The following is a 21782-nucleotide window of genomic DNA, read 5'->3' on the forward strand; positions in this document are numbered from 1 at the left end:
AAATAATTACCTTAAGAGGTTGCTGTATTTTCTGTCGCTCTTAACAGCAAGATTAGATGTCTCTCTAAAACATTTACATGACCAATTAAATCAAGGCAATCCTGTAGCATGTGTCATTCCGGTCAGTCCAGAGATCACAGTGGTGCTTCCTGGCTTGCCTGTCTTTGGTAAGACCTTCAAGCCCTAGAAAGCTGTAGCACTAAGTAGAAAATGTGGCAGGTATTTCAACAGGTCTCCTTGAAAAAAACATAAATCCACACACTACCACAATGCACCACCACAACAGAACAGAGATCAGATTATCCCAGTAACTTCGCTTTTTCCAGCTAAAAATTCTGGCTATTGATTTGTGTACCACATTTTGTCAGAAAGATAATTTTTTTCAGAAATTTTTGTCAGGATGGGTAAGGAACCATTTGGATGGTTCAGATGGAATTATGCCATCACCTCTGGAGAAAAACCTATGTTTAGTGAGTATGATGGGAACAGATTCCTTAACAATGGCCTGAAATTCAATAAGCTCAGCAGAAACCTCTGCTATTGGGAACAGGAAAAACCCTGTGCTCAAACATATCAAATTCTTAATGTGCTTCTTTATACATACAAAGAAATACTGCCAGGGGAACCTGTTGCTAAGGCACTGTGGGATCAGAGAGTAGGAAAAACATCTGAACTCACAGATTTCACTCACTGAGATGGAGAAAGCAAAGACACACCATCCAACTGAAATCTGGATCTGTTTTTTTCTTGGTTAGGCTGGACCTGTGTGGAAACTAGATGGGCTATCAAAAAGGATCCCTCTCCCTAAAAGAAAAAGCCACAGTGGCAGCTGCCTTTAAGAAACACTGCATTTAAGCATTTTTGATGAACAAATTGTATCCAGTGCCCTTCACAGTAAGAAGAGTAATTGAGCAGAGAGGCTTGATGAACTTCCTTGAGCATCTCAGGTGACAGGGTGGATGTAGGTCTGTCTGTCCCCTACGGAGCCAAGTATGACCATGGGGCTGGCAGGGCAGGGTCTTCAGCAGCTGGGACCCATCCTACAGCCCCTGAGAGAGGTGAGAGAAGTGAGCAAGGCAGGACCAGAGATGACAGCCAGGTTCAACCAAGAGTCCAGATCATCACGATTCAAGCTGAGAAGTTAATCCACAGGTCAGCAGCAGGATCAGCCCTGATGAAAACAACCAGGGCCAGACACATACCAGTTATCACGGAGATCCAGAGTGATGAGACATGGTTGACATCAAGTTGGGAAGTCAGTCTACAGGTTGGGGTACTGAGCAATGGGATCCATGGCATGGGCATGTCTACAACTGAGCTGGAGACCAACAGCCAACAGTGTGGCTCAGGCAGGGACTGGTGGCCCAAAGCTGGGCTGAAATAGGGATCTGAATGTGGGCAGAGGCCCTGTGTGAGGCTGGACAGGCTGAGTAAGAACTACTAGTGCACTCAGGGCCCTGCCATCACTTTAGATTTTCATCCTGGAAGGAACAAACATGGTTAGCTGTGCCGATTTGAGTGCTCTCACCACACACCTCCATGACCAGCAAATCTGTTGCTTTATCTGCAGTTACCAGAAAAGGATGTGGTGAGGGCACAGTCCTGAACCTGTATTTACCAAGCTAAAACCCACTCCTGATGACTTTTCTAGCCAGTCCACATCCCAATCAGACTAGGTTTTCTCTGTGCTGTAAATACATGATCTATAAGCAATCACAATATGCCAGCCACCTGCAAATACAGTTACATCAGTTCCATCTTACAGAGCAGACAGAGCCTGGAGGAGGACAGAGAAAAATCTCTGAACCCTCCCTCTGTGCACCTCCATTCAGAAACAATTCTAAAATGGGGACAACGAATGTGCCTACAATCCACTTTTTTTGGGAAGAGCCTCTGACACCCTTCTGAAAGAGCGAACAGGCTGACAGAAACAGTATAAAAATATGTATTTAAAAAGAGTAATAGCCCAGTTCTAAGCACATGAAAAAGCCCCTACTCCTCACCAACAAAAGGGAAAATTAAAAGGAGACATTTGGCATTAACAATTCCAGGGAACCCCACAGCAGAGCTCTTTTCCAGACAGCAGGTATCCAGCAGCGCTGACCAAAAATTATCCTGCAAGGTCCTATTGACCCTGCAGGGTATGAGTCCTTGTTTTAGCCCATTTTCGATGATTTTTATCCATTATCAAAGAAAACCAGAAAGACAGGCTCCGGAAGGGAAGCTTGCACTCAAGCAGAGAGACCCAGAAAGTTTGAACTGGTAATGCTGAAGTGTTTTCCTTACCCGGTCCCACTAAGGCTAGTTTCTCAGCATTTGCCTTATATAAAAAGACCAGGGTAAAGACACAGTCTCAGCTTTACTTCTTCTGATTGCTAGGGCCCAAGAAAAGCTAGCTGTGCTTTTCAAAAGTCATGGGTTTACAGCTGCCTCACAGGACCTTGGTTTATAGAAAAAGCAGAGTCTGAGCAGTAGAAAGGTGGAAGGATGTACTGGCCAGCCCGCTTTGGGAGCTAATCATGCCCTCTCCAGTAAAGCTCATCAGGGTTAATATTTTGTCACTGAAAATTATAAACCTTGCTGGTCATGGGAACTAGGAAAGGAAAAAAAAAAAAAGGTTAAAAAAAAAAAAGGAAAAAGAAAAGTTTATGGGGAGGGTGTTAAACCTTGTGAAAACACCATCCTGATCTGATCTTAAGTGTCCTCACAGTTAAAAGATATTTGCTGAAAAGACTGGAAACCCATCTGCACACCTCTGTGACTGCTGGCCTAGTCTGCAGCAAGGGCAGCTTCTTTGGCTTTCACAAAGGTTACTGCAGAAACCATGGTGCAAGGATGGCTTCAACCCCAGCATTCAAATGAATGTGCCTCCTCCTCTGAAACTGGCTTCCAGGAGTCAAAACGCGAGCATCAGGACCCTGCAGCTGCACTCTGCACAGGGAAAAGGGCCGTGGGGACCATCTGTGTGGACCATTCCTATCTGCAGTCAGACCTGCAGGGCCCACTTCAAGCAAATACCTCTCAGAAAACCAGCTGTGTTTTTCTTTTATGCTGGAGAGCCTGGACTGGAACCAGCAGCTGCATCCTATTACTACAGATAGTTGGGAGGACGGAGAGATATCCATAGTGATAAAGCCCCTTGACATGGGAAGTACTGGGAAAATAAGAATCTGCTACTGTTGAGCAGAGACTCAGTGCACAGTCCTTACAGCACACTGCTCCTGAGCTATCTGTACAGGGGTGGACTAGAGACACCAAACCCTTGGTGTCTGAGGGCCCATTTATACTAGGAGATTGACCTACTGCTGATCACCACCAATGGCTTTTCTGAGGACCTAAAACTACCTCAATTAAGAGGTGGAGTTTGGGGATGCAGGGATGTTTAGGAATAACTGCTACATGTGCAATCATAAGCACCGCGTTAGTTTCTTCAGGCAGATGGGAGATAAAAAGACTAACTTTGTGATGATGGCAGCAGAGGTATTTTATGCCCTACACCTTCTACCACAATCTTGGTCCATCTCCGTGCCTCAGAGAACCTGCACGAGAGCTGTCAAGAGCCACCAAGCCTTGATCCACTTTAGAAGTCCTGGTCTGGTGGACTATGTTCCACATTTATTTTCTGTATGTCTAAAACCAAAGCTGCCTCATTATAATAACTTTAAACCCTAAGCTGAAGCTGAACTTGGTGAGGAAGGCATGTGCACTCCCTCTGCTGGCTGCACATCACAGCTGAAGAAATCCACTACACCCATCCTCATCATCAGCCAAAACACTGGCAGTGCAGAGACATGGGCGAAGGGCAACCGTGCTGGCTCACAGCATTAAAATCGCAATAAAGCCCAGGGCAATGCTATGAAAGAAGCATGAAGTTCAGGTGTAAAGAACTTCTCTGCATACTTTTAAAGCATCCAAAACCAGCATGTATCAGGAATTTCTTTCAACTGTTAGACTAAAATTTTGCACTGAATTACACTTAATTGCTCATTAAAACCTCCCCTTTGTCTGGGGAGTGCAGACCGTAGTGTCCCTCCAGAGTGCAGATCGTAGTGTCGTGTAGTATGCTGAGAACTGCCTTTTCCCGAGCTCCCTGAAATAAATATTTTATTGCCTGTGATTTAGTAGCAAGCTGCCAAGGTAATTTACATGATTTTGAAAACCAGCTTTAACTCACTGTCTGAAATAATTTCTCAAAAGCTCGTAAAAAAGATGCTTCTTCCCTAGCATGTATGTCCAGTTATTATTTAGGGGAGTCTAGAAATTTTGTGCATCACTTCAGTTAAACAACAAAATAAAATATCAACCCCCCAAGGAACATACATAGATTTGCATGACTTTAGTAAAAGTTCAGTGACATTACAGACCTAACAGCAACAGTGTCCCTCTGAGAGGAGATTCCAGCTCAGCTTTACAGTGCCCTGGTCAGCACATGATCTATGTCCTGCCAGCTGCAATCCCACAGGCTCAGTGGAAGGATCCACAAGAATTATACTCTCTCCTGCAACCCTCGTGTTTACCACCAACCACTGTAAGTCACAGTCTGTAATGAAACAGATCTCCAGGATACTCACTAATAGGTGCATGCAGCGCCACATGTTCTTGGTAGGGAGTGTAGTATTTGTACTGCTTGCCGCAGAATTCACAGGTGTAATTGCCAGTTTCTGTGAAGATGAAACAAACACAAAGATCAGAAAGGAGTGCAGAACCCTCTCACACAATCACCAAGCTCCTGACTTTTTTACATAGAAACTAGCCAGGAGACAAAAACTAGAGCATAACCCTCATGCACGTGGAACTTATCTGCCCTGTAATTCACACATCCTTTTCCCCAACAAAGGAAACATTTAAAGCCAGTGTCCAGTGATGGACCGTGCATAAAAAGTCCAGTAGAACTGAAAAAGCTGCAGAAGACTATCCCAAAATTACAGCAAGTAAGCTTGCAAAACAAAGGAGAGAATCCATTTCTAAAGTCTGTATTACAGTTGACACAGTTTTGTCTTCTGTTTACAGACTGTGATGTGTGGACAACAGGAACGGTCAAACTAAGAAACAAACTGTCAAGTTTAAGAAAGAACTTTCATATTGGGATTGTAGATTTCTCTTGCAGGAGGAGGGTTTTTTCTGTGATAACTGCTAATTCCTGCTTTGGAGGTACTTGAAATAATGAGGAAGTGTAACCACACACTGACACCTCCCGCTCTTGTCAGTGCCAGGAAGTACAGAACTGACAGCAAGCTGCAAGCCAAAGGAAAATCCAGGGTTAATCAACTTTTTCCAAAATGGAGAATTCAGAGAAATGCTTCAGCAAAGTCTGGTCCTCTGCTTGTTTAACTCTCATTTGTTTGATGAACCCATCACAAAGGCAGTAGGAATGTGATCACCTGCCAACTCTGTCAATACACCTTAAGATCTTCTCTAATCACTACCAGCTTGCTTTTCTCCTCAACCTTTTTCCTCTTTTCTTTGCAGAACTCTTGAGCAGAAAACACCACAAAGCTGCATTTCATAGGGCCAGGGCTGTTGGTGTTCAATGTTTGTTTGAACCTAAATACATCTTTCAGCACCCCTAAGGTCCCAACACCTCTGTGTAATGTAGTGCTTTCTGGTTTTCCTAGAGGTACTCCAGCTAATGCCAGATTGAAGCCCTTGCGCTTTCTCTTTCACATGTGAAGCTGTATAATAACTCATACTTGGACCAATCTTCTGGAACGGTTCCGGCTCCTCCTCCTTCACTTCATCTGCTGCTATGACAGCCTGGTCATAGGGGTCTGCAAGAGAACAGAACCAGCAAGAGAGCTGACAACACCCTCAGGTTTTCCTTCTACAGCTGCATGGGCACCGAATGCTCCTGCATCTGTAATGACATTTTGATCTGTAACAAGATTTCAAGACAGGAATTATAAACCCAATGACCTCTCTGTCTGATTTGTCCCTCCTCCTCCCCCTCCTCAGGTACCCCAGGATCACCCTCACTTCCAGCCCAGTCACATGCCTTGTAGGTACGTAATGTTTAAAAAATACAGAGAAAGACTGAACAAACACACTGCAAAGCCTGATCCATATTTTCTGATTTTCTTCCAGTGCATCTCCTATCTAATGATGTTATACTGTCTGAAAGTGGGCATGATAATGCAGTCTGCAAGCAAGTCAGCTAACGAATATTGACCAGTGACTTTCTACCATCTAAGAGCACAGCTAGAAACAAATCAGAACCCAACCCATTTTATAAAATAATTTAATTTATGCCTTGAACAATTCACTAAATCACCAAAGACATGAAACACCTGCTTCTTTGATTTCCAGAAGCCTGATCAATTACAACAAAAGCCTGGTAGCTACTAGGGCTGGGCATCAACCTAAAGGCTGTAGACACTGGGGGAGGGAGAGAGGATGCTCCCTCTCCCGCTGCAATCAGTGACAAAATTCCCTTGACTCTCACAAGTGTAGAATCAGACCTGCTGTGCCTGAACTACTGAATGCTTGAAAAGGTTTGTGAAATAAAGCACACGAAGGATCTCAGCTTACCTGCCCGGTTTTCTGGGGCCCCTTCCACACTAAAAACTAACACAGAATAGAAGAAGGAGGGGAAGAAACAAAACAGAAATTAAATCCTCTTAAATGGCCTTATATTCCTCCTGTATTTCACGCACCACTTCAGCATATTTCAGCCCCACAGAATAAACCAGGCTTTGTGCCCCAGTCCCTCCTCTTCCCAGTAGCATCCACACAGGAACTATTTGAGCATGCCCAGCCCTAATATGATTCTCAAGGCCTTTGTTCTGACACTGACACAGCCCCACCTGAAGTTCAGATGCACAGCTGCCTCACCCTTGTGTTTGCTACAACACAACCAGCCCTTTGGTGGAACTGAGACAAAGTGTCCTTGCAAAACACAAGTGGAAGCGGTTACCACAGCCCTCTTGTAACCCTAGGCAGAGCTCCCTGGTCCATAGCTAAGAAGATACATTTCTGACAGAAGCAGACACATCCGTCTCACAGTGACTTTGGTCCCAGTAATTTAATTTTGGCTCCCCATGGGAGGGAGTTTGCAGTGGTGCACTGAAAGAGAACACTGGCTGTTTGTAGAGCATATTCAGATGGTCACACGTTTCAGTTAAAACCAGAAATTTTTATGGACAGCACATATTGTGGAAAACCACTTGCTTCTCTAGAGACGGTTCAGCCACTTCTTCTTTCCAAGCAGCCTCTTTCAAAAACTCTCAGGGCTCCCTCCTTGGACAAGTGAGGAGCAGTACCGACAGGTTTTAGCATACACAGCGAGGACCTGGAGTATCTGTGGGCTCCGAGTCAAGGGGCTTTAGATGCTCAATAAGCAGGGGTAAGCCAAAGACATTATATTGTTGCTTCTGTTTCCCCCAATAGAGAAAAAAGAAACACTGCTTCTGGAGAAGGATGTCTGCTTCTGCCTGAGTGTCACCAGCCTAGGCCGCATCTACACTCACAGAGGAGAAATTGGCCTGTGAGGTTCACTGACAACTGCATCAATTCACTACCACAGTGATTACCAAGGACAAAACATTTCTCAACTCTGAAATGTGGTTTCTCACAGCAGAGCATGTTGGGAACAAACCTGGGCAGTCAGAAACCAAAAGGCAACTCACTCTTGCCCAGCAAGTAGCCAGGCTGAAAATTTACCTTGAGGCACTCAGTTCTAGCATATCCATCCTAACCATAAACCTGCAGACAGACAGGACTGCAAGGACCAGAGGTCCCACCAGAGGGTGTTACTCTGATGCATGCAAAAAGAATCAAGCAAAGTTCTTCCTGCAGTGCCTGTGGACTCTGCCTCCACTGACAAAGGCAAGCAAGCCATGCTGTACAATGCCCTGTACGTCACGGGCCACACGGTCCTGCAGAACCACGTTTTGCCTTCCCCAACAACTTCTCCTGCTAGTTTGGGTGTCTGAGTGCCAAAACAGTACTCACCATCCACGGCATGTAGATCTCTGTGCTCTTGGAAGCAGCTATAATATTTATATTTTTTCCCACAAATGTCACACGTGTACCTAAAATTGTCTGTAGGAAGAAGAAAACAGGCCACTTTAGAAACTTTGAGGTAAAAGGCAAACACTCCAGACAACGCTGCTCAATCAGACTCCCCCATGCAGAGACACTCATCCCACATGCTCTGTCAAATCTCTAAGGCACACAGACAGCCACTGCTTCATAATGTCCCCCCCGTGCCCCGTGCTATATGGCTTGGGGCGCACTCTGATCTGTTATTTCCTATTCAGGCAGCTCTGCTCTCCGGAAGATCTCACAGCAATGAAGATGCAGAGCAGCTTCAGCCCTGCTGAAATCTCCTTTGGAAGTTCAGGGCTACGGTAGGTAAGTACTGGTCAGAATGGGGACAAACTGGCAGAGCTAAATGCAGAGTCAACATACGAGCTGTCAGAAGTCAAAGTCTTAATATGCCAACCACAACATGGACTGGACGTGCCTACAAGCTCATGGTTCTCACTGCGGCTGCTAACTGATTACTAACTGCATTCAAGATCCTGTATGGGCACATTACAACAAACAAAACCAAAGAGAACCAACAATCCAAAACACACAGGACAGGAAGGTGCTCAATGAACAGGAGGACTGTTTCATATACATTTGTACCCTAGACCCCCTCCCATCATCCCAGCAACAACAGACCCCCTTCACCACAGCCGTGTGGGGAAGACAGACATGCAAAAAAGCTCAAGATGCGTATAAATTAATTTTGGTCTGACTGGTGACAATGAATGTGTTTGGCTCAGCTATCACATCAGTGTAAGAGGAAAACTTCACTCGTCACCTTGGTGAGGTTTTTCCATCTTCTGATGTCTGACATACCCCTTGGGGTACAGACTGACATCCTTAGTCAACCCACTGCAACTTGCAGCGCTGCTGTACTTGTCAGCCGACCACAGTAGCTGATGGGTTGCATGCTACTAGCCCACTGCAAATGAAGTAGAACACACCAGCTTGTGTAGCCACAAAGGGTCTTGAAACTGATGTGTTTTACTTCACAACAGAACCAAGCTAGGAGTGTACACACCAGCTACTGTGGCTCCACAGATGAGCTGCCACTCAGTAAGCTCCCCTGCGGTAGCTCAGTTGTTTGTTTTCATGAATCCATACAATTAGCAAAGGTAAAGCCTTGTTTTTACCTCTTCCATACAGTGTTCAAACACACCAGAGTATGCATATTAAGTAAGCTGTTCTTTTACTTCTTAATAATTTTATTTTTTAAATAAATATTTTAAGCTAGTATGCATTGGTACAGTCTAATCGCTCACTTGGGTTCACTACTGCAGTCCATCAGCACATGGGGTTTCAACACTAAATGAAGAATCACTTTCCGCCTTTTATTCTGTTTGGCAGAATGAAAGTAGAAGCTATGGTGATCTATAAGAGAAAAATGCCAAATATAAAAGATGTTAAACAGCTGGGCACTGGAAATTTATCCCTGCTACCAAAAAATATTTGTATCTTAATCAGAGCACAGTAATGCTAAGCTAGACCTAAAGGATTTTTAAAAGTCTAGGCTGAAAAAGTGAGACAGAGCTCAGGTATATATACAGAGATGAAAAGGATTCACTGCTTCAAACAGTGCACTGCTTAAGGAAGAGGAGGAGGAGAAGCAAAACAGGACTGCAAGAACATTCAAGTGATAAAAGTACTGGTAGGTCACATTTAGCTATGTCCCATTATATAATCTTATGCAGTCTCCTGTGGTCAGACAACAGCGCTGAGGATCTCAACCTACCCTAGACTCTTTCCAACAACAAAGAGAATCTAATGATTGCTATGAAATATCTCTGTATCTGTTGCAAAAAAAATAAGTCAATTATTGGCAGAAAAAAATCATAACATGTCATCAGTAATCAGTCCCACATTGCTGGAGTCCCCAAGACAAGAAATCAACCTCCTTTTTGAAGTGTAATGAGCCATGCAGTAGATGAACTGAAGACTAATTCTTCAAAGGAGTACCAAATGCCAAGCACTTCCAATACCTCCATTTGGAGGAAGAAAACTATTATGGCCTTAGTTGGGAAGAAAAGTGCAAAATAAGTAAGACTTGTTAGAACAGAATAAAACTAGATGCTAGAGGCACACCATTTCACAGACTCAATCAGCCACAGCTAGTTGTAGTCACTGTAACTTAGGAAAGATTGTGGGGATCTCACTGTCAACAGGAGACCTGAGTAGCACACGCTGGGTATAACCGCTTCCTTCCCTAGGTGGTGGTGGGAAAATAAAAACACGCTAAGAAGTACAACAGCACACCCCAAGAGAATAGGGGTTTGCTTGTTTTGTTAGGGGACTGCTTTCCCTAAGGAAGAATGACCTCCAGAGATTATAGCAAAACAAGCCATTATGAGAAGTAAGAATTTGTTCCAGCTAGTATTGGTACCAATCTCTTCCTCAACTCTTTAAATAACACCCAGCAAATGGTACTAGGTCTCAGAGACAAGGAGGTTTAGAGAGAATTCAGAAGACCGCCCATGTGCAGCTAAGCTTCACCCTCTGTGAACAGCGGTCACTCTTCCACGGCTGCACCCGAGTGCCAGACTTCTTCCTTCTTACCCAATAAAGCTGTCTTTGCTGACAGCCACCAAATACTTGCAGTGCTGTTCCCAGCAGTGAAAGCTTTCTTAGCAAGAAGTTCACTGAGCAAAATTAGCCTGTAGACTACTACTTTTCCTGTTTGGGGTTGTAACTACTATACCAACGTAGACTCCAGCTGGGGCACTGCACCCAATATGCGTAACAGAGCTTTCAATGGGAAGAGCTACAAAAAGACTCCAAGTGCTCAGGTGTGCCTGCAAGCCCATACTGAAACCCCCACACCTAAACCTCTGAAGAGATGGTACCAGACATAGCCAAAGAAACGCTACTTAAGCAAGTTTGCTCAGATTCAAGCTCTCTCCTGTCACCAGGTAGACATCGATGCAGTGCAGCTCCACCAAAAGCAAAATCATACCAACAGGCACTATCAGGACTTTAGGAAAAATACAGGGAAAGATACTAATTAGCCCGCCAGCACAGAGGTACAGTGCTGACCCTTTCTGGTGTTCAGGCAACAGTCCTGCAGAAGGCATCCTTGCTGCAAGCTGAGCAATCACCATATTACACTGCTGCAAACCTAGAGTTTCATAGTTAACAACTGAACTCCAGCAACTATCATGCCTCCTTCATGCTCTTGAGTCTTTCCAAGGCAAGTAGTGATTCCAGAAAGGGGTCTAAGGAGTAATGGCTTTATATACTTTGTCAGCCCACATTTAACCTTGTGAAATACATGTACCACAATACAGCATCACATCTTACTAGAAAAACAGGCAAGCAACAGCCTTGTTACAAGGCAGTTCCTCAGGTATAAAGGACGGATATACTGAGATATGTCAAACAGGCAGGTTTTTCAAGTACCCCAAGCAATAACTCCATGGGACATGAAAGCATTTTTGACCACTCTTCTCGCAAGTGCACCTCTAGTAAAAGACAGGGAACGTGCTGCTCTTTTCTGCCTGTCTCCAGGGGCTGCTGCCAGCTGGCTCCTGTCGTGCGGCCTGTGTTCAGCAATGACTCGTGGCTGCTTAAATACCCTGCCCTAGGGATGATCAGCCAGGTCATCTTTCTTCCCAGATGTTGTATTAAATATGTTGAGAATTTTTTTTTTTGTTGCTTCGTTTCAAATATTCAGCAGAGAATAAATTAGGTATTTCATTTTGGCAGGAAAGAGGGAGGGCAGAGAGCACATGCCCAACAGTGGCAGGCAGAAGAAGAGGCTTCTCTCCTTAGGGCACTTGGCCCAGGGCCTCGGTGGATTTTGCTCTAGGAACACAGGAAGGGAATGACAGCAATCAGAAATTTGTTGAAAGGTCAGAACTTCTGTATCACAAGCTAAAAATACAGATCACTTAACCCACCCTCCTCAGTGCAGGAATCCAAGACCACAAAAACTGTGTGCAAACTCGTTTCCACTGGGCTCTAAGAGCTCTGCACAGCATCACAGAAACCCAAACTGGAAACAGTTACATACAACATCCAGATGACACCCCTGCAATGACGACAGCACATCCTGTTAAGGGTCCAGAATGATGAGGTCTCCACATAGCAGGCTGCAGGAGCTCCTTAAGGACGTCTCCAAGGCGAAGACTGATTTTCACCTGACCCAGAATTCATACTGACCTTTCAAATGGAAGAAGCTACAAAAGCTACTTGATAGAAGAGGAGCTCTCACGGCAACAAGGCACTTTGCAGATACTCTTGAATCCTAAGTGATCCTACTCTTACAGAGTACTGCAGAAACAGCTGTCTAGTAGGGACAGCTTCCATACCTGGAAGGGCAAAACTGCTGAATGTAAATAGATTGCAACAGCCTGAATTATTCTAAAATAAAGCAATGTTCCAGGTCCCAGTCAAGAAAAAAAGCAGCAAAATTAAAAAAGAAGAGAAGGCAGTCTGGACAGCGCTACTTGTCCTGCTCCATGGCAAGGGTGGCACCTTTACACCAGAAGGTTTGAAAATGGCAAAGGAAGCACCAAACTCCAGGAATCCCACATTCCTGGCTTACCTTGGGAAACAAGGTTTCTCAAACAGTTCATAAAGTCCAGCAGCATCTCTGAAAGGGGAGGGGGGCTGGATTTCTTACAGTTAAGCCCTCTGCAATACATTTATCTGTCATTGCACTATTTGAGGTTGTGATGTTTCTCCCCCTAAACAGGCTTTCTGGGTGAGGCTTATGTGACAACGTATCAGCATTGTCCTTGCAGTCACAGCCAGTGGATCACAGGAGAGTCCACGAGATGCTCTGATGCTCAGTTTCACATTCCTTAACTGTTTCCTGAGAATCTGCTGGCAGATGCTGGATTCGTTCATTACAAGTCCTGCTGGTGATAAACACAGAGGGCCGGAGCTGGTGAATGGTTGGAAAAAGCATCGGCTTTCCTGGGATGTCTGCCTCACTGAAAGGAACCATGAGCAACTCAAATATTCTTCAGTAAGAGCCAAAGCCACCACGACTAAACCACCTGATGCAAAGAAACAGGAAAGGCTGGCATTTTCTGATATCTGTGCTGCATGCTTGCCACTGGGAAAAACCTTCCCAGTTTGTGCCCTGAGCGCAGACTACCTGAGCAGCCTCCCCAGAAGAAGACCCAAAGTGCAGCTACTGCTTTTTACAACACAGCAGGGAGAAAAAACATCTGGAACCCTCACTTGTTTCTGTGGATTCCACCCAGGGCAGCACAAAGACAGCTCTGGAGAGAGGCTTCTTCTCCCTTTCCGCAGACAGAGGGGCACCTAGATGGAAAGGAACATATTTATGGCTTCCTAAGCTAGCAGGATATTCCCCGCGCAGGTTCACGGACAATTCCTTTGACCTAACCCTTTGGCATCTTTCAGCGCTTCCTTCTAGATTCTGGACTGACAGTGGGGAGAGGCAGAATGCAAGTTTGCAGACACAGAGCTCAGTGCCTGTAGACCTTCATCTACTCCTCACTCAAACTGTGTTCTTGCACAGAAGTTAGGAGCTTTACAACTGCATTTTACAGCCAAGTATAAAGTTGCCAGTAAAATCAGTTGCAATCTACTTCAGAGCTCAACTTCAAGGTGCCTAATAGCAAAATTCCTTGAAAAGGGAGCAGGACTGAGCCCAAAGTCAGCAGCAACCCCTTAAGAGGATTAAAGTATCCAGAGTTACATTAGCAAGGATTAAATAATAATAAAATCCAGAAATTTGGAAAGGACAGAAACCCTCACACACAAAGGCACAAGCCAGCTCCTAAGGAAAAAACTTTCCCTGTGGGCAAACTATTCCAAGATCACTCATTTCATGATCATTTACTTCCTTCCCACAAACATTTGGCCTTTGTCAGGAACACAGGAGACATCTAGGAACACGCTGGCTTAACCTAGCACGGTGCTTCCCATGCTCCGCAAAGGGGGGTCCCTCAGGCTGCAAACTACCAAGCCAAGAAAAAGGTAATCCAAAACCCTCACGCAGAAGGGCCAAATCCCTTGAAATTCCCCCAAAATGGTGCAAGATGTTAGCTCACCTTCAAGCTGCCAAGGGGCTAAACGACAGGTGAGAGGGCATGGAGCCACAGGCTTGTGTCTGGTTTCTTGCTGAAGCATTTCAAAGCTTAGTTCCAGCTCCTGAGAAGAGCTGTTACAGATGCATTCAGTAGCTACAGGACTGATTTCACCTTACTGCATTTTTTTAAGCTGCTTTCAAAGTAGGCAGCCAGTGAATTCTATGAATTCTGTGATACTTCATCCAAACCATGTGTCAGCTGAATGCATCAGCACAATGGAGATAGAAATGCAGACCATCCAGGGCTGTATGTAATCCCTCCAGGTTCAGAAACCTGATGCCAGACTAGCAGGAACTTCCATACAGAGGGGAATATCCTGAACTAATTTCTGAAAGACAGCCCCCTTGTTCGTAATAGACCGATGGTCTCATACTGTAAGGTTTTTTAAAAACATTTTCACGAAAAGGTGTTTTGGGTACTACTCACTGGATATTGAGAGAGAAAAGACTTCCCAGGCGTTCTCAGGATGTTACACATGAATGGATTTCCTTCTCCCACAGTTAAAAGTATGTCAAAGTTGAATCCAAACAGACAGCAAGTATCAGCAATTCAAAGCAAAAATATTATAGCGTTTTACAATTACCCCCAAAATCAGTATTATGAACCAGTCTATTCAGACTCCATGAGAGAATTCAGACGCACCAGACAATACAATTAACAACAGCAGATCTAGTTTCATACTTCTTCATTCTGGTGTCACTACAGGGCAGTGTTGGATTTTTTTTTATTCAAATTGTAACTAAGTGTAAGATAGAGAATGTTGAGAAGAGTGTGTTAGGGTGCTACTACCAGCAATTTGCCAATGAACAGTCTTAACACTGCATAATGAAAAAAGCCCAGGTGTACTTGTACATACCTAACTTGCTGATGCAGGAAGATTTATCTATAGAATCAATAAGAATGCTGAATCTCCACCTTAAGTAAAAAATTCAATTCAGCCTACACTGTGGAGTTATGCACAACACACAATAAAGGCCATTTTATTTTAACCTCCTTTTGGAATCAAAACGGTTTGGCTGGGAACAGACTACTTATCTACTTTACAACTGTTTAGATTAAATGATGTAGCACTAAGAGGTTCATAAAGGAAAAGCAAACCTCATCTTGACTTTTTCCTACTCATTTGTCCATGACTAGAAATTTTGTTCTTACTGTGATTTCCAGATGGGAATTCACATGGAGTATCACTGCCTCATTTCCAAAGTTGAAAGGAAAAGTGATAGTTAAATGGCTGAGCAGCACTGAAGAAGAGATCCTAGCTCCATAAAACGTTGTAAAGAATAAATCAAATTAAAATAAGCTAGGAAGAATGCAGAACCCTCCTCTCTACAGTCACCCAAGATAATCAAGAACTCCAACCTTTTCGCTTAGGTTGAAAGGAAGAGGTCTTAAGAAGGTAATCCTTGCATTGCTCTGCCTTTCCCGGTTATGAATATCCTTAGACGTGAAAATACTGAGAACTTAAATACTTAAAATGTTTTGGGTTTTTGCGTGCTGTTGAGGTTCAACATTGTTGAAATGCCAACAAGCAGCTCAACAGACAACAGTTTGGGCTGAAAGAAGAATTTGGAATAGTTAATGGCATTGCTGTTTGTACACCTTTTCTGTTGATGAATTTCAAACCGTGTTGCAAGATGGAAAGTGTACCCCTTCTTAATGAATGTTGGAGGGATGTATTTCTATCTTCAGTAAAGCTCTCCTGGCATTTTCACAACATACTGACAGATGATCAGAATAGTCTGGGGTTACTAACATTCTTATTCTTTTTTTATTAGAATAAATGTATTTCTCCATCAATTTTGCTGCCTAGGAACTCTGTAAGAGATTTGTTGTGAAGTATTAACATCCAGATTTCTGTAAATAGGGTCTATTTGGTCAGTATCTGGTAAAGGGGCAGAAATTTAATTTTTATGAGTGTATCAGCCATTTTCTGTACAAGGTCATGTGAAGATCATAGATTTCTAGACAACCTGAAAGCCTACTTTTCTAAAACCTTAGATTAAAACTACATACAGAGAAATTGGTTCTCTTCAGAGCTACAAACTGCAGGACTTGCACAAACATCAAAAACTCCAGCATGACTGCATGTGTGTCATGCTCCTGAGTTCATCTTATGTGGTTATAAGGCAAGATACCCAATAGGATACCCAAAGTGAGAACATCCAAAAAGAATCCTTAGTATGACAGTTATGCCAGAAGAGCAACTTCAAATTTACCCTGTTAAGAAACAGATCCAATTGCTACTTGTTTCATCCATCCTCAAAAAAGATGCTGGGTACTGTAATGTGAAGGCACTGGTTCAGAACTAGCAGACAGCAGCAGAGAAAGGCAAAGGGAAGTGAGCCTCCCATGTTACAGAAAACCTGAGAAACTGCAGTGATAAACTCTCTCCCATTTCAGTCCTGCAATGTACTCAGAAAAGGAGGACGTAGGAGCAAGACAGGAGTAACCTGTGCTAAGGTGCAATGGACAGTACTGCACCTTGCTGAAAAACTCTCGTTCCAGGGAGGAATGAATGATCCCAGCCCCAGAGCTGCGAAGAAATACGCTTTTGTGAAAGGCAACAACTACAGGACTGAACGAACACGTCTCAGGCTTTAAGGTCAAAATTTCTTCACACTGTAGATCCCAGAACTAAATTCCTTATTATTTTCTTAATGTCTTCTTCCTGCACTGAAATTTATCATTCTTGGTCTCAGCCCACTGGTCATTTAAATTTGAAGATGAACATATTCATCTCCTTGTTAGGCAAATGGGAATCTAAAGAGACTTTACCTACTTAAAATGCAAGCACATTAGAAAAATAAAATCCATTTTTATAGCTCTCCCCAAGGAGCAGGAGAATTATTAAATAAGAACATTGGAAAAATTAATCACAAAGTTGTAAATGACTAACTGTTCACTTTGGCATGTGTACGTGGGTGTGCACGCATACATGCATCATTTACATGAGGCTTTTAATTGTGCAAGGCATTAATAAGTTTTACCAAGCACAACAGTGGAACTTTCCATTTTTTGCTCTGGTACCCCCCAAGAAGTAAAAGGAAATCAAAAGCTAAAATTTACTTTAAGGAAACATTAAGGTTGCAAATTTGAATATTTAAAGTTAATCAAGAAATGGAGATGCTAACGGTTCTTCCTTAACCTTAAATTAACACCAGCAAACCACTTACGTATCTTCCCATCACTAGTCAGAACATTAAAATCACCATATCCTGTATGCGTAAGGTCTGGGCAAGAAAACCTTAATTTTGAACATATTAATTTCATGGTTTAAATTCACAACCCTCAAAATGTTTTTGCACATGCAAGACATTAGCACTATGCCTCCACAGTCAACGTTTGCAAGGCATATTCCAGCCCACATCCTTGCTTCTAACCTTTCACTGCTTTTTCAAATAAATTCCCTCTTAGGCTGAACTTTCTCATGCTTAGTCAGAGCCCAAAGGGAAATATGTTTTTAAAAGATCAGGCCAATCATTTTTTATTTATGGGGTTGTGAAATATTTACTATGTATTCCATTTTGGAAAAAAAATACTGCAATTTTATTTTTTTCTCCTTGGAACTAAATAATGTCACACAGTGGACACACACGCCTCATGGATGCTGTCCTGTACACAGGTGATGGGCTTGAATGCACGTGGCTAAGAAACTGGAAAAAAAGTAATTCTGTTTGCAGCCTGTAACATCCTCAGACCCAGATGAAAGTTAGTGCCCCCCCTACCACCAACTGTCCTGTCTTAGGCCAGCATGCACACGTAATCTAGCAAACAATAAGCAAGTATGATACTACTATGGATGAGGAAGGAGAAAATAAAGGCTCACAGATGACAGCACAGTTACATTTAATTTTTAAAAGATGTGCCTCTGATGAGAATTTCAAACAGCTACCAGAAGTCAGGGTGTAATCACAAACTAAAACATATCTTGCATTGACACATAAATGCTTTGCTACATTTAGGTACTTAGTAAGACAGACTGAAGATCTGGCAAAGAGAAATGTCTCAGACATCGTAAGGTCCCCACTAAAAAACTATGCCCCAATGTGAAAGCTTCATCATGAGAGAGCTGAACAGGTTGGCAATGTCACAGAATCACAGAAATGTCAGGGCTGGAAGGGACCTCTGGAGGCCACCTAGTCCAACCCCCCGCTGAAGCAGGTTCTCCTCGAGCAGGCTGCACAGAGTCACATCCAGGTGGGGTCTGAATGTCCCCAGAGAAGGAGACCCCACAGCCTCTGGGCAGCCTGTGCCAGTGCTCGGTCACCCTCAATATAAAGAATTTTTTCCTCAGATGGAAATCCCTGTGTTGCAGTTTGTGCCTGTTGCCCCCTGTCCTGTCGCTGGGCACCGCTGAAAAGAGCCTGGTCCCGTCCTCTGGACACTTGCCCTTAAGATGCTTGTAGACATGGATAAGATCCCTCTCAGCCTTCCCTCCTCCAGGCTAAACAGGCCAGCGCTCTCAGCCCTTCCTCGTCAGGGAGATGCTCCAGTCCCCTCATCATCCTCGTAGCCTCCGCTGGACCCCCCCAGTAGCTCCCTGTCTCTCTTGACCTGGGGAGCCCAGAACCGGACCCAGCACTCCAGATGCAGCCCCACCAGGGCTGAGCAGAGGGAGAGATCACCTCCCTCCACCTGCTGGCCGCGCTCCTCCTCATGCACCAGGATCCCACTGGCCTTCTCGGCCACGAGGGCACACTGCTGGCCCACGGGCAACATGCTGCACCGGCGCTCCCGGGTCCTTCCCCGCAGAGCTGCCCCCCAGCAGACCAGCCCCAGGCTGTGCTGGGGTGTGGGGCTGCCCCTCCCCAGGGGCAGGACCCTGCACTTGCCTTCGCTGAACCGCATTAGGTTCCCTGCGCCGACCCTCCAGCCTGTCCGGGTCTGGCTGAACGGCAGCGCAGCCTCGGGGGGACCAGCCGCTCCTCCCAGTTCTGTTTCATCAGCGAACTTGCCGAGGCCGCGCGCTGTCCCTTCACCCAGGTCACTGATGAATGAGCCGAACAGGACAGGACCCAGCACTGACCGCTGGGAACCCCGCGAGCTGCAGGCCTCCAGCCAGGCTCTGCGCCGCCGCTCACAGCCCTCCGAGCTCTGCCCTTCAGCCAGCTCTCAGCCCGCCTCGCTGCCGCTCACCTAACCCACTGCCCGAGCTTACCTGTGAGGGCGTTATGGGACAGAGCACCAAAAGCCTCCCAAGGTCAAGGTAGACAACATCCACTGGCAGCCAGCTCTGCTGTACCAGAGACATGTGCTTCCCCCCTAGGCTATGGCAAAGCCCAAGCCTGGAGTCAAGCTCTGAACCAGGGATGGTGATGACACTCAGCTAGTAACACAGAAGTTGGGACTGCAGCACCTCTTCTGAAGATCATTATGGTAACCCTTGTATTAGAAGAATATCTATCCTTAAAAGCAGATATTTTTAACTCTGTGACACTGCCTTCCTTGGTATTTGCTCCTGTGTGACAAAGCACAAGGAAAACATGCCAGCTGGTTTTTCCTTCCCTACACTGCAATGGTAGAACTGGTAGCCTCAGAGTTGAAACGCTTGTCAGCATTTTATAACTGTAATTTGCAGTATGATTTTTGTCTGTACTACAGCAATCTGTCACTCAAGAGGACAGCACAGTCCATCCATTTCTCAGTCTCTTCCTGAAGGCCAGTTTTGAGCCAGAGAGGATGCTAAAGCCTGGACTGTATTAAAAGAGCTCAAGAACTCTTTGTATCACCAGCTGCGCCCCATCTTTCCTGGAAGACATATCTGTGTAGGATACCAGTATCATAGAACCACAGAATGGTTTGGGTTGGAAGGGGCCTTAAAGATCATCTAGTTCCACCTCCCCTTCCATGGGCAGGGACACCTTCCACTACACCAGGTTAATCCAAGCTCCATCCAACCTGGCCCTGAACACTTCCAGGGATGGGGCATCCCCCTGTGCCAGTGTCTCACCACCTTCATAGTAAAGATTTTCTTCCTTGTATCTAACCTAAATCCGACCTCTTTCAGTTTAAAGCCATTCCCCCTTGTCCTATCACTACAGGCCCTTGTAAGAAGTAGCTATGTAAACCTTCAATGACACAAACTTTGTACACCCAATGCAGTAACACAACTCACTTCAACAAGGGGAAGCAACATATAATACATTAAAAAGTTGATATAAACTGGGAAGGGTGATCAAGCCTGGGCATAGAGGGAAAGAAAGGACTTCAGTTTAATTGCAGCAAAGAGGAATTAAGATTGGCTACAGGCAGAACGTCCCACCTGGGGCTAGCAGGGAAAGCACTAGGAAAGACCTCACGTCTGAGAGGCTGAGGAACAGTCTGCACAGTAAATTCCTGAAGGACGCATTAGAAAAACAACGTTGAGGATGTTCTATCTATGAAGCAATTTAACTTTTTGGAGCCCACATGTACTCTTAAAATTCTTGCAAGCTCACAGCTATCAATGCCAGCCCAAATTTTTGTCAGGGATAATCACCAATTTAATCCAGTAATTTTTACCTTGCCCTTGTGCAAGGGGAAGGAGTTCTCTTGAGATGACTAGAAGGGGAAGTGCATTCAAACCTCAGTTCGAAGTCATGAACTCTAGTTTCAGGGGCAATCTGCAGCTACTCCTTATGAACAGACACTTGCTACCCTCACATACAGTCTGATGAATTCCAGTTAACTCAGGGCAGCACCCCGCAGCAGGCTGTGAGCCACTCTCTTGCACAGTCCTTCCAACACTTCTCACAGCAGGGCCCCTAACTCAGGCAGCTCCTCCAGGAAGACCCACTCCTGACCCCAGCACACACCACATTTACCTGACCACAGGGAAGCAGTTTTTCTTCCCTCACTAAAGCACAGCTGAAAACCACCTCCTCTGTGGGAGACAAGAAGGAGGCTACAGGCTTGCCTTCTGCTGCCACCGCGCAGGGCAGGAGAGTCACTGTCCCTTGGCTCAATTCCACGGCTGCTCCTGCCACAGCTGTGCTCTGCCAGCAGCCGCTGACTCCTGCTCCATGGGGTGCTCCTGACTGGGGGGAGGCAGGGGGCTCCAGCCTGGGTAGGGCTATGATGCTGATGACCACAGCTTGGATGTAGCCTCACTCCCACCTGTACTGCTGCTGGCCTCAGGCACAGCGGGGCTGCTGCTTGTCCTTGGTTCTGCCAGTTCCCATGTACCTTACTCCCCAATGTCCTGTCACAAAACCATTAAGGTCTCTGGAAATCCATTTTTTCCCAGTAAATACTGTCACTAGTCTGTCCCCTTCAAAGGACAACATGGAGAGACTTCTGCCTCCTTCCAGAAGAGATTCAGGTAGGACACACTCTCTTTAGTACCAGAACTTCCCACCCACTCTGGAAAAACTTCACACTATGACAATCTGTGAAGAGCTGCTCATTGGAGTGTGTGTGGGTGACATAGCATTAATCGCACAATATCCAACGACCGCTTTTTGCCCCTCCTGCAACCTGATACACAACAGGGTGGTCTGAAATACCTGGTAAATATCATCACCCATGAGATGGTAATACTAAATTTCAAAAATTATTTGCAAACAGGAAAAACGGGTTGCGACACAACAGAAAGGCCAACAGACACAAAATAAAACCAGGTTGCAATTAATTGGGATCAGTCTTGGGATTTTTTAGGATCTGGCCTAGGAGCTCTCAATCTTTGGGGCTGGCCACAGCAAGCGTGAATGTATT

At 44.9% G+C, this 21782-nt stretch overlaps 1 protein-coding gene across 22 annotated transcripts in view; it reads right to left on the reverse strand.

Moving 5' to 3' along the window:
• Nucleotides 1-21782, reverse strand: part of ZNF618 (zinc finger protein 618) — a 162175-nt gene that overhangs the window by 37315 nt on the left and 103078 nt on the right. For 11 of the 22 annotated variants that reach the window (XM_055719756.1, XM_055719773.1, XM_055719760.1 and 8 more), the window contains 5 exons: nucleotides 13213-13296; nucleotides 7948-8037; nucleotides 6526-6561; nucleotides 5691-5768; nucleotides 4572-4661 (listed from right to left, as the gene is read on the reverse strand). In XM_055719756.1, the coding sequence (XP_055575731.1) occupies nucleotides 4572-4661; nucleotides 5691-5768; nucleotides 6526-6561; nucleotides 7948-8037; nucleotides 13213-13296 (378 nt within the window). The remainder of the gene's footprint in view (nucleotides 1-4571; nucleotides 4662-5690; nucleotides 5769-6525; nucleotides 6562-7947; nucleotides 8038-13212; nucleotides 13297-21782) is intronic. The other 11 variants (XM_055719765.1, XM_055719761.1, XM_055719774.1 and 8 more) reach the window with 3 other exon arrangements.

This window comes from Falco cherrug, chromosome 9 (assembly GCF_023634085.1).
Source record: "Falco cherrug isolate bFalChe1 chromosome 9, bFalChe1.pri, whole genome shotgun sequence".
Lineage (NCBI taxonomy): Eukaryota > Metazoa > Chordata > Aves > Falconiformes > Falconidae > Falco > Falco cherrug.